Source organism: Leptidea sinapis, chromosome 3 (assembly GCF_905404315.1).
Source record: "Leptidea sinapis chromosome 3, ilLepSina1.1, whole genome shotgun sequence".
NCBI classification, from domain to species: domain Eukaryota; kingdom Metazoa; phylum Arthropoda; class Insecta; order Lepidoptera; family Pieridae; genus Leptidea; species Leptidea sinapis.
In genome coordinates, this window is record NC_066267.1 from 7577592 (window position 1) to 7591863 (window position 14272).

At 33.6% G+C, this 14272-nt stretch overlaps 1 protein-coding gene across 1 annotated transcript in view; it reads left to right on the forward strand.

Annotated features, from left to right (window-relative positions):
- LOC126979404 (uncharacterized) overlaps positions 1–14272 on the forward strand; it is a 30586-nt gene that overhangs the window by 15707 nt on the left and 607 nt on the right. Inside the window, exons 7-13 of the mRNA XM_050828688.1 lie at positions 904–1018; positions 2815–2869; positions 4126–4237; positions 4805–4943; positions 9902–10027; positions 12184–12341; positions 13467–13606. Coding sequence (XP_050684645.1) covers positions 904–1018; positions 2815–2869; positions 4126–4237; positions 4805–4943; positions 9902–10027; positions 12184–12341; positions 13467–13606 — 845 coding nt within the window. The remainder of the gene's footprint in view (positions 1–903; positions 1019–2814; positions 2870–4125; positions 4238–4804; positions 4944–9901; positions 10028–12183; positions 12342–13466; positions 13607–14272) is intronic.

The window sequence follows — 14272 nt, forward strand, 5'->3', positions numbered from 1 at the left end:
TGGATTAATATCGGCAGCGTTGCCCCAGAGCAATATACCTCATACAATATGGAAATAATTAAAATAAACTAGTCGCCCCGTATCTATGTCAGTTGTCTTATCTTTTTAACCGCGTAGGCTGAAGAACTAGGTCTGTTCGCCAATCCTTCAATATTTCTTATTTCCTTAGCTAATATAGCTCTTACTATCATATCAAGAGAGTACCTACGAGGGACAAAAGGTCATTTTTTCTTAGAAAATATTTAGATACACCATTTAAAGTTTAAACGTCACAATTAACCCCAGCGCAGATCTTTAGGAGTGTCATTGAATTAGCAGCAGTTGAAATAGGTCAAAGACGGAATGTAAGGGGACGATAAGTGCTGATTGCCGTCGTCAGTTTACAAACTGTACTTTTGTTTCTTGCAATGCATGCCTGACGTCACTTAGATGCCCCCAAATCGATAACTAACTAACCCATATCCGACTGTTATCAAATCCCCAGTAGCCAGAAAAAAGTGGGTAGTTGGCGATTTTTTTATTATTTTATTTTACGAGGTTAAAAATAATGTTGTTCACTCTGCTCTTTGAATGAAATTCAAATTAAAAAAAGAAATACAAAGTTACACGCATTTAACCTATTGCAGTTCGGGTTTTCTGGCTGTTATTATGCCAATACTGAGATGTGAAGTCACATTTAATTATGGCTAGCCATGGCTATCTCTATCTCATCAGAAATATGAAAATCATTAATAATGTCATTAGTGATCAGAAAAATATGAAAGTACATTACATTTCGCTATTGCCTATAAGTTAAATTTTTATTTATTTAACCCGATGTTTCGTGACTTTTGCAAGATCACGTATTCATGGTTTGGTGGTATTAGTCTGCTGGCATTAATATTACTTGTGTTAATTTCGCAGAATTCTTTTGAAAAATGTTAAGTTCAACATGGAAGGACGCTACCGCTTGCTTCAAAACCGACTTCATCTAGTGTCAGTGATCTCTGAAGTCAACATGGAAGATATTTTGATGACCGTAAGTAATGTAAATATTTAATTATCGTGTGTATGCAACGATGAATATTCAGATATTTTCTCTGTTCATTTTATAAGTTAGCAGTTAAGTAGAAAACAAATAGTGTGTGTGTACACGCACGCATATGCACATGTACGCACGCAAGAAGTAATACTTTTTTGGCGAAACAAAATATAAATAGTAATATATTCTTATTCCGCGTGCTGGCAAGAAACGTATTAAAAAAAACCAATGAAATTATTAATGTACCGCATATTTAACTTAAATAACGTTTATTTAAGTATAATTAAATTATTTATATACAATTAGAGAGAAACCATTTTTATTGTATTTTACAAATTAAACATATTCGGCCATACAATTAATAAAATTGGCATAAAGTTATAACTAAGCATAAACCAAGAATATGTAAAATGTTTACAAATAGACATTTTGCTTACGAATGGTTTGTTCGGACGTATACGTTTTTCCCGCGTTTATTTGCATGACAGCTTGTCATTCGGAAAACTTCAGAATTATCATTGTATTGACAGTGTTGTCAACGATATTGTAAATATTTTGCAGTTTCTTTGTTTATCATCAGTTGTAACTTTATACCAAGTTTATTTATAAGGCCGATTAAATATAATTTATATCTCGTCCATTGGTTGTGGTTCATGATAGAGAATATGAGTTAATATAATAGTAAAGGTTTATGGTAACTGAGGTATGATACAAATGGTTTAGTTGACGAGTTAGCGTCAGGGTATCGAATTTACGTGACGGTACGCGCGCATCGTAAAAGTCGCTCTGATAATTTTACAGTAACGCGCGAAAGTAAGACTAACTTCAATAAAAAAACATAAATAAACTCAGGTCCGATTCAAATATCCAATCTCTTGAAGCCAGATATTATTTCATCCGTCAATCGATTTTGAATCTGTATTTCAATGTGTCAAATTTCAAAGTCAAAGTCGAATAAACTTTATTCAATTAGGTTTAAACTAAGCGCTAGTTCGTCACTACAAATATTTCTTTTAAATCACTGAATTTACCATATGTTCGTAAAAAGTTGAGATCGTGAGAACATAAAAGAAACTCAACGGCCACTATTTTCAAACAAATAGAAGTATTTTACAATGGCTGTAATATACATAATAAATTAGTTTGAAAGGTGCTGCATATAAATTAAAAATGCAAATAAATTATTTCATAAAAGTAATAAATAATTAACTGTATAAATATAAATTATCGTATATTGAATGCATCAACCTTTAGAGCTTGAACTCATTGTTTGTGAAATGATGCTTCGTGAACATGATGGTCGTGATTACTGTAACAACAAGTACAATCCAGCAAATACAATGATTTATTAACTATAACAGGACGACCTGGCACCACAAGCAGCACCCGTTCACGAGTTGACGCATCGACCAGCCATCGTTCCCCTCGCACATATTTGAGGGAAGGAGTATTATGTATAAATAAATAAAATAAATAGATAAATAAATAAGGAGACGACACGGCACACGATGCCGCCGCAAGCAATGCCATTCAGTGAGCATGACGAACCATGTTATAGCATACCTACGCATGATAACTAAAAATTACAAAATTAATACGCACAGAGCAAGCCCACAAATGATTCTATATAATGCAATACATAAACAAAAAGAATAAATAGAACTTAATTTTCAAATCCAGAAATAGAAGAACATAGACTAGAGAAGAGGACAGATTTCACTAGCGTAAATACGACTATATACAGTCCAATAATGCGTGACCGATTTTGATTTCAATTTCAATTTTGATTACAGTACCGTAGCAAAAATACTTCCACGCCTGCGATACAATTACAAAAGAAAAACTTAGGTGAGTCCATTTTTGTGTTTAAATAATGAATTAATTATCGCGAGAGTCACACAATTAAAATAATCATTAAAAAGCGTTTATTATTATTAATTTATTAACTTTAAAATTTAACTCGTTTATTTGATCAAAGTTAACATAACTTTTGAAGTGAAAACTTTTTTTTGTATTTAATGAAAATGTGCTGTCACGCTCGGCAATGTGACGCTTGTTTGATAGGAGAAGGAAACACCAGTTTCTTCCGGCACTAGTCGACGAAAATCTGAGAGAGACCTGCTTGGCCTCGTGTACACGACACCTTCAGTACTGTCAGCCGTATAGCAATCCATGTTAGAGGAGTCCAACATATTACTGATATGTTGACTTAACAGTGTAAGAGAGGAGTACACAACCTTGGAGGACTACAGCATATCTCTTCCTTGTGCCATACGCGATCAAAGCCAGGCCTTCTCCCTTGCTTTTGATAGCCTTCGCCTAATCTATAATATAATAATAATATTGACACACTTTTCACACAAATTACCTTGCCCCAAGTTAAGCATATATAGCCTGTGTTACAAGATAATGATATATTTAATACAATATACTTACTTAAACATACATAAATTCATATAAACATACATAATTATAAACATACATAAATACCTTTAAACATACATAAATACCTTTAAACATCCATGACTCGCAATCAAACATCCATATTCATCATATAAATGCTTGCACCTACCGGGATTCGAACCCGGGACCTCTAGCTTAGTAGGTAGGATCGCTAACCACTCGGCTATACAGGTCGTCAATGTGTGCCCTTACCATACGATCCCCCGACGACCCACCATTGTGAAAGCCGTACTGTCGGTCGTTGATCAACAACCCTCTAGCTGGCGGTTTGTTATGCCTTTCATGGTTTTCGAGAGCAGGGAGGTAATAGCGATAGGTCGGTAGTTGTAGTAGATCCGAACTATCCATTTGTTTATTTAATAATTAATATCTCCATTGTAGCTCACGCTGTATATTATCCCGTATATTTTTTTTTAAGTTTTAACGTTTGTCGTGAATCGTAAAAGGCGTTTTTTTTTGTACCCAAGTTTTGAATATTCTTGGACAACATCGTTATAAAGACGAATCCTTAGCGAATTACGATGAAGATATTTTATTCCTTTGTAAAGTATTTAATTATAATAACTTGTGTTTGCCAAGTAATGTTAATTAAGCCGCTTATGTAAATTAAACATATTAACTCTTCATATCGAATTTCACAGAAGGGTGTCTAGGTCGACTAAAAACAGATTTGAATGAATGGCTCAAAGATTACTTCAATGACTACCTGATGTACTTTGGATTAGATGCTAAAACATCATACAAGGATTTTCAGTAAGTTATTTTCAATGAAAATACATAAAGAGTTGTAACCAGCCCAACTTGGTATTCACTGAAAGTCAGTGTTGATTTGATGTTGAACCTTACCTGTATAATTAATAAACGCTGAGTAAAGTTATTCCAAATTTAAAACATTTTTGACCATACAAATAAACTTGGCATAAAGTTATACTAAATAATATAGTTGACTACAACGCTGACAACATTGTCAATACAATGATAATTCTGAAGTTATCCGAATCAAGCTACCTTGCAAATAAACGCGGGAAACGTTATATGTCCGAATAGACCAATCATAAACAAAACTTCTAGTAGAGTTATAACTTTATACCATGTTTATTTGTAAGGCCGTTTATTTTTATCTTACCTTTGTTGCTAAAGAATTACATGACAGGGAGAAGTAATTTTAAACTTGGAGTAACTTTACATTGCATTTGATAATAAGACACTAATTGTATATTTAGTGTGAACTATACACACTTTGTTTTAGTAGTTTTCCAAAAGAAAAACAAAACTTACATGTAACCTTTTATTAATATATAAAATGTATGAATATTTCAGGGAGTACAACATTAAGAAAACTACATTAATGAACACGTTTACAGACCAGTCTATAAATTTGATAATACGTAAGCTGCACCAGGCCAAGGTTGGGTCAGTGAAATTGCCAAAGTTTACTATTTACACCGTCAACGGAATGGTGAGCTCGAGAGTTATTTGACTTTGTTCTATTAAATTCAAGCTGTATTCGTGCAAAATGTTATAATATATGTTTTTAAACTTTTATCATCAACATTGAGTTTATATTGAGATACAGACAGAAGGCTTATTTTGGCCAATTTTCCTGCAGCCACTAATTCAATAAATTATCATTAAGTCTAGCGAGTGTGATGGAAATTTGAAAATATTATAACATTTTAATTATTATGACTGGTACTCACGATATATATGAGAATGTGGTCTCTCTCTGAAGACGAATGCAACAAAAATACCCGGAAGTACGAACGTCGTCAGTAGTGTGTGTCGTGAATAGGCGTCAAGTGGACAGATTGATGTACTATTAGTGTCAAGTGTTTCTCGCCGCCAGCGCGGTTCCGCCGTGACTACGATTCATGCAATTGGATCGAAATATCGGCATCAAATAATATATAAAATATATATATCGTTAGTACCCGTCATAATAATTAAAATGTTATAATATTTTCAAATTTCCATCACACTCGCTAGACTTAATGAAAATTTATTGAATTAGTGGCTGCAGGAAAATTAGCCAAAATAAGCCTTCTGTCTGTATCTCAATATAAACTGCAATAGCTAGACTGATAATTTTGTCAGTGTGTATTTAGTACAGTCGCTTTAACAATAAAAAATAGATTATCAAGATGGCGTATTACAAAATGGCCGCTATGCAAATTAAATAAAATACTTAAGTGTTTGTACAAATTTGTTTCTACTACCCGGTTACATTATCTCTGGACCTAACGTCGATTATGTCACATCGTCAACATGTTGCGATGTGCAAAATAAACATCACTAAATAATATCCCAATATAATTATTAATAAATAAAAATATATAGAACAACAGAAACTACAGAACTATTAACAACAAAATTAAAAACGTAACAATGAAAACATGAAAAACAAAGCAGTGATAGCAAGCAAACATCGCGTACGTAACGGTAATGAAACTGCAAACCGTACTAACCAAAGAGAATAGTACTGACGCCAAACCGTATAACTGACCAAAGAGTTCCTACTGACGCAACAGGACGAGCGTGAGGGGGTGAATGGGGAACGGGAGGGAGCATTAGATACCAGCAAAGTCCAGACCCAAAGATAATGTGGCCGTATACAAGAAAGGTATTTAAAAAATAAAATATATCGTATGCGATGGTAGGAAATCCTGAATTGCTAGACCGACTCGTACATTTCCGGTTTCTTTTATGATTTGTTTTAGACATATTTACTTTTATATGAGCTATATTATCTATTATCTATATATATAAAAACGAATTGCTGTTCGTTAGTCTCGCTAAAACTCGAGAACGGCTGGACCGATTTGGCAAATTTAGGTCTTGAATTATTTGTGGAAGTCCAGAAAAGGTTTAAAAGGTGAAAAAATAGGAAAATGCTGCTAAATTAAATAAAAACAACAATTTTTTTTTTCCTTTGATGTGTCTATACATAATTTCTATGAGAGAATTTATTGGCGCACGGTTTGACAGTTCTGCTGTGAAACAATTTCATTACAACAACAGGGAGCATATTTTATGAAATAATTCTTGATGTTATGATATATTATTGACAAATTAATAAAAAAACATTATTTTATTTATTATATACAGAACAACGTCTGTCGGGTCAACTAGTAAATCATAAATATACCTACCTCTCATCCCATTTCAAAACCTAGTAAGGACTTTCACTAAACGTAAACACGGCCAGCCTATAAAACTAATATATAAAATATATATTGTCAAAACCGTGATGTTGCAATTTCACTAGATAAAGTACCTATTGTCAATCGATTTTTTTTTATATTAACTGGCTCCGTCGACTGAATGTCGACGATTCGGCCAACGTCAAGGTGGAGAGATTTTTTATTTTAATTAAGCTGATTGAAGTTTATAAAGAGCTGATTTAAAAGGAAATGATCGGTTGATATAGCTGTGGTTTTTTTGTCAACTGAAGAATAGGCAACAAGAGTTAGTACGGTTAGTAATAAACACCCATAATATTAACTACCTTGTTAGTATCTAATCTAAGTGTGTGAATGTAAGTGGGAATATGTGCCTAATAGAAGCGTAGAAACTATGGAGGATAGAAATTACAATTTAATATTAGTGCGGGAAATAAATTTGTAAAGAATCTTTCTGAAAGGGGAATGGCATAAAGTAAGAAGAAAATGGATGTTGAGGGGGCGAGGGATATCCTTCGGTAGAAGGTCATATAAAGGAATTGACAATTTAGGGCAATAGAAAAAAATATGTTATATATATTTAACGGCCTGGTTTTAGTGACATTGTAGTGTCAAGGATACACTACAGTGATATTATTATAAATCTAGGTACTTATAACAAATGCAGTTAGCAGTGTGAGACGAGTTACATAATAAAATGGAAATAGTTATACTTCCATTTTATTCCATTCTGGGAGTTTGGGACCATCTAGTCCAAATTCATCCCGGCGAAAATCAATATATTACTTATTGTTATGGGATCCTTACTAGTCCTACTCAGTAAAACAATATATCTGTAAGTCGCTAAATCGTAATGACCGCTCGAAAGTGTCGTTCGCGTTCCCGTTGTGCTGTGCTTGTGTAGTGTGTATTCTTTATTTACATGAAAGGTGAACAACAATGTATTTAAGTATCATAATTTAATTATCTCTTACAATGTAAACTATCAAGTTAAGTAACAACATACATAGTAATTGATTTAAATAAGTAAGCTTAAAAAAATAAAAAAATATATTATCAGCTGTTATGGAAGAATGGTATATTCTGCCATTTTACTGCCTGTTTACATTTTTTTTTATAAATTTAAATAAGTAAGTCTTATTGATTTTTATTAAATATTATAAATAATGAATTACTAGAAATTTCCAGAATATTTTTCAGAATAAACAATAATGTTAATCTCTATATAAACAATAAACTAAAGACATATAAAAATTTCTGAATATGTTCACTAATAAGTACCCACTTCTTCAAAAAGGTCATTGTTTATTTGGGAAAAACGACTTTTTTATAGTCGAAATCGGATAAGGGAAAATTGTAATTATTATGTCGATAGTATGAAACCTATTACATATTTATAACAGGAATGTTGTCGCAATGCCGTTTCTTACGTGATTTCAACTAGGTAAGAGAAATGCGCAGGTAAATAGACATTGTCATACAAGCGACATATACATGCTCTTAAGAATAGCACCCAAAAGTTCTCCACAAATTTATGTTTTTAAGTGATTTCCCTCACTTCTGAGATTAATTAAATTAAATTTCTAACCATGCGGGCCATGAACCCGCGACATTTCGGGTTCCATCCGAGTGCTCTTCCAACTGAGCCAACCGTTCGAGTGACTTATGGTTCGTATTCTTAGTATGTCTTGTTCAACTCTCAGGTTGTAAATCCATCTGCAGGACCTACTTTATAGTTGATAACCTGCTGAACCCCAATAATTGCATTTTAGGAAATTGACTTGAGATGTCGCTCTTTCAAATCTAAACAAATTATAAAATATAAAATCATACGTCACTCGAACGGTTGGCTCAGTTGGATGAGCACTCGGACGAAACCCATGAGGTCGCGGGTTCGAGTCCCACATCGTTAAAGTTTTGATTACAAATTTAAGTTCTCCAGATAAAAATACATGATTAATCTGCTAATTTTGATAGTGTTCGGTTGAGCTGTGTTTTATATGCAGCGTGGTCCTGCAATAACAACATTTAATAAAACACAGGTAGGCAGTAGAACTACTTAAGCATTATCATAAAAATTTTCAAATTTTCAAACAAACAAATTATATTATATTTAAAAAATTAAAATTAGTCACCCTTAAGTAGGCGCTACTCACCTACGACTTTTGAACGGCTACGGAGTGGCGTAGGGACAGGTAGGTGTCAGTGCCTACGCCAGCGCGCGGCTACTAGATTACTTACAGGTGTTATGAAATTATATTAAGGAAAATTTATTTATTTAGGTGAATTATATTTTTTTTTAAGTTACTGTTTTATGATTACGGCTAATTAGCTCTGTTAATATTATGGAATAATTAATATTAAGTTTATAACGTGCATGTAAATCTGTTAATATATATTTTACTTAACTGCGGTGTTCACTTATCAGCAGAGAACCCTTTAATTTTGTTTGTAACACTCAGTAAACTGGTTTCAAGGAAAACCATATGATGATGGTACAGAAAAATTATTAGAAGTCATAAGTTAGAGTACATATAAGATATTGCATTTGTAATCTCAAGTAGATTACCTACTTAGTTTAGACATCATTAAAGTAAATATCAGCACTGATGTAACATAATATTTAATAGATCTAAATGAGTTTATATTATAAAACAACAATAGTAATATAATACTGTTGCTTTCTTTTTTATTAGATTGGCATATTTGTAATAACACAGTATTTGAACAAAGCTTTTTTGCTATTAATAGTGATTTTCATTATTATAACAGTAGAAATAAGGGATTGCTTGTAACTAATTCTAGTAGAATTCATAAGATACATAATAGCTTTAAGGGTAAATGAATACACTTCTATAATAACGTCCCAGCCACTGTCAAATCTATAAATAAATTTAAATGTTTTATAAAAAAAATGGCTCTGTCGTAAATCCTATTACTCCACTGCTGTGTCTAAATGAGCGGACAGCCTGGGACTAGATTGTGATTATTTTATAGCGATAGAGATGACTGTACAATATTGTATATTTTTATTGAAAAGAGCGCAAAAAAAGAATGCGGGGAGAGTTTCTTGCGCCGCTTCTTCTCTCTCAGAGCGCCATTTGTTTCCGAAGCGGTAGTAGTATCTAGTAGTTATTAGAAATGACTTCAAAAAGAATTCTAAAGGAATCAATTTTGAGAAAATGAATGCCTTTTATTCCTTTTAATGAATAAATAAAGATTTATTATTTATTTGCAGCAAATTCACTTAAGGGACGGCGTTCTGCGAGGCTTGGACAGTATGTACCGACGCTCCGTCGCGACTGGCACTAAAGATAGAAACATTTACAAAGTTGATGCAGACATTGGTTTCAGCGATGTGAAGGTATTTTTTTTTATTTCTGTATACTGCGCCTTGGCAATCTGTCATCCAACAATGATCCAATATGCTGACTGAATATGATTGTATTTGGGTGTTTTATTTGGAGAGGCTTTTCCATTGAGAAATCTCTCAATAATTATATTCAAGGATTGGCGAAAAGGCTTAGTTCTGCAGCATATGCGGTTAAGAAAATTAGACGGTTAACTGACATAGATACAGCGAGATTAGTATACTTTAGTTATTTTCATAGTATTATGTCCTATGGTATGTTGTTATGGGGCAGTGCGGCCGATATTAATATCATCTTTGTGCTGCAGAAGAGGGCTATTCGCGCGATTTATAACCTAGGTCCTAAAGAATCATTAAGAGAACATTTAAAGAAATAAGCATTTTGACTGTTGCTTCTCAATACATTTTTGATAATGTTCTGTATGTTCATAAGCACATTGAGGAATTTTCTAGAAACTGACATTCATAATGTTAACACGAGGAACAAACATAAACTTGTTATGCCTACTACTCGGTTGGGTCGAGTTAGTAAGTCTTTTGTTGGGCGATGTACATGCTTCTACAATATGACCCCAGAAAATGTACAAAACAAATGTGTTACGAAATTTAAAAGAATTGTTAAGAAACGTTTGTGTGGGAATGGTTATTATAGCATAAACGATTTTCTTAATGACACCACGGACTGGGAATAAAGCGAACACCCTCAGGCTCTTTAATTATAAATGTTTATTGTACGATATCACATTGTAATCCATATTTTATATTTAAAAAAAAAGCCCGCTGAGTTTCTTGCGCCCATTCTTCTCAGGTCTGAGGCAGTCTCTTTTGAATGGGTGGTAGTTTTTGACGTTGAATAAGTGATTTTAAATCCTATTTTGAATAAAAATATTTGAATTTCAATTTCAATTTATCCACGAATCTTGCTGCAAGTTCCTGAATGCTGTGGCGCTTCAGCCTAGTGATTTTAAGGCTCCCAGGACTCTGAAGTTGAGCACCAAGTTTGTTTCTGTGACTGTTAAGTCTACTCTTGTAGGTCCTGCTGTATTTTTCTATATCTTGCTTTATAGTTTCCAGTTTTATGTCTGCGTACATCAGTTTGTTGATAACATGCCAAGGAATATTAAACATGTTTTTCTGATTGTTTTGCTTTGGAACCTCTCCAGTATCTCTATGTTACTGGTGTTTGCCGATCTCCAGATAAGCCCATATCTCCAAATGGGTTTGAATGGCTTTGTAAACAGCGAAGGTAAATAACTAAACTAAACAGCTAAACTTATAAGAATATGGCAACCGTAAATATAAAAAAAGCAATTTTTACATCTGGTCCTATGTTACCAAGATGGATTTTTTTTTTACTTTAATATGTGTGTATCGGTTTGTCTGCGTGTTCTTGCACGCTAATCTCGAAGTGGCAAGAATCTCATTACCACTCTTTTAAGTCAATATTTACAGCTTCAGCATTTGACATTTTATTTTATACAGTGTATGTTAAGTGACGTACCAAAATTAGTTAAACGTTTTGACTTGTGTAAGCTAAAAAAGAAATAGATGTGATTAATTATAATAAAAAAAAATCAAAAGAGTTACGAGTGCAGGAGATGTATCATTCCGCCATACACTGTAAATAAGTAAACTTTTTTTTTTTAATGAAAATAAGGCACAAGATGAACAGCTGATAGTAATTGATACGCCCTGCCCATTACAATGCAGTGATCCGTTCAGGATTCTTGAAAAACCCAAAAATTCTGAGCGGCACTACAGTTGCGCTCGTCGCCTTGAGACATGAGATGTTAAGTCTTTAGTTAAGTAATTTTACTAGCTACGGCGCCCTTCAGACCGCAACACAATAATGTTTAAATGAATTACTTATTTTGTGAAGCCAAGTTTTCGCCATTTTACTCGCTAGCTACTCACGTTGGCCTATTCCATAGCTAATGGCACGGACAGCCTTCTTCTGCAGCACAAAGATGCAGTCAATACCTATGGCATAACCACACTATAACAGGCCATATGGAATTGGAAAGAGGGATTAATTTTATTTTTGGTCAGGTCTCTATTATACTATAAGAATGACGAGAGAGAGATTGAATGAGAAGACTGTGAAGCAACGTTTAGTAGTACTTAATCTATATAAAAATAATTGTTCACAGGTGATTTATAGTTACGATGCCCTTCTCTCCACGGGTGTCCCGGCTCTGTCTGGAAACCTAATACTTACTGCTGATGAAGTAATAGCTCACATGGCCGTTTCTATGGTGAAAGATCCTCAAACTGTGGACTTAAAGTTCCTATATCTGAAACAAGCAAAGTATGTTAATAAGCTCGTTCATATCATAGACCTACTAAAGAATAAATATTTGTTTCTAGGTTCGCACCTCTTTGATCCTATAATTTTCATTGATCCTATAATTCCTTTACCATTTCAAAACTTCTTAACGCCTGAGTTATCCGCAAAGTAAGTAAGAACATATGCCGTGACTGGAAACACCGCGCAAGGAATTTATTGATCGAACGTTAAAAAAATCTTTAAAAACCGCACTGTATAGGAACCCTGTATAAATTAATTGATGCTCTTATATCTTTTTTCTTGTCCTCCTTTCTTCTTAATATTCTAACATCCAAATATTTAGAGTACTGGGTATCCTAAAATTCGAGTAGCTCTGCGTTGCACACCTAGTCCATAAATATTTAGAAATCAGTGTCCAAACACAGCTACAGATTTAGATAAAACTTACATGGAGTGTGATTTGCGCGTTTTAGGTGCCTCATCTTTGATATTGTTCAGCTGATTATATATGTGTCCTGGCATGTAGTAATTAAACTTTAGTAGTAGTAACAATAAACTATTTCATCGAAAATACCCCATATAGGGAGTCAATTCAAAACCCTACCAGACTGCAGCTACTTTTATTGTTATCTTAGCAAAATTCATCTTAATTTGTAATTGTTTGACTTGTTATGCTTAAGAAATTCACATGGAATCACTGCTCTCGGTCTAATAATTTAGGAGTTATTAATTGATTAAATTGATTGCGATGTTGGAGGTTCGGGTATTGGAATGATTATAGTCTGACTGCGATAATAAGCTCCTTTATTAGTCTATGCGAATACTTATATACTAGTTGGAGAGATGAGTGTGTGTATAGGTGTATAAAGGTGTTACACACACTACATGATTATTGATCAAATAGACTCCTTTACTAGCGAGCGCAAGCGCAGATAAGTGACGCAGCTCCTTTGTTCCGTTATGTGTGAGCAAATACGGAAACATTTATATACGGAGTAAGAAAGAGACAACAATTAAGTCTAATAGCGGTGTGAAACAAACTGCGCCAGTCATATTGAGCACTTCACACTTCGATCAACAATAGTTGATTTACTTCACAGCTACATTCGGGATCTAATAATAAAGGACTTTATTGAAATCTTTCAGACCTGAAGCATTAACAATAGAAGGGCCAGCGAACCGGATGTTAACACATTTTAAATTTCTACTCGAGCGGCATATCATAGCAATTATGACAAATATCTTAGTTCATAATATTAATATGCTGGATACAGTAACGCGGTGTGGTAAGTGTTGTTGTATAATTATATTTTAAATATCGCTGTTCGTTCCTCCCAGCCCGTTTTACGAGCAACATTCTTCTACGTTCAAAGTCGACACGACTTGAGCGTCCTCAAAAAAATCTCGTTCAGCCACCCATTAAAGGGGTGCAAACACTCCTACGATTCTTCATCTTGGTGTCTTCTATCTTCTTCTTGGTGTACAAGAATGCAGCAGTGATCAGTGGGCATCAGATGTATTGAACGATAGGATTCATGTAAGTATCTGTTGTTCTCATATGTTTAAGGATTTAGCCTGAAATAAATCACAGAATGTTCACAGAATTTTCTATGATTTATATATATATATATGTTAAAAAACAATCTAGTGCTGGTCAAGAATCTGAGTCATTTAGCTAAAACTGATTTCAGATATCGATATAAGTCCCCTGAACCCCCACTGAGGATGGAGCTGCCGCTAAGATCTATTCTTGGGCCATTTTATTCCTAAAATATTTTTATGACCTGCCTGAAAACAAACTCTTACAATAATATTAAAAGTAACAAATGATTTTCTGTATACCACTAAATTATAACTTCGTAACACGTAACGCATTTCAAAAGACTCAAACCGTAAGGTAAAGCAATTCTTATTAATTGCAAAATTATTTATCGTCAAATTGCCGGATAATT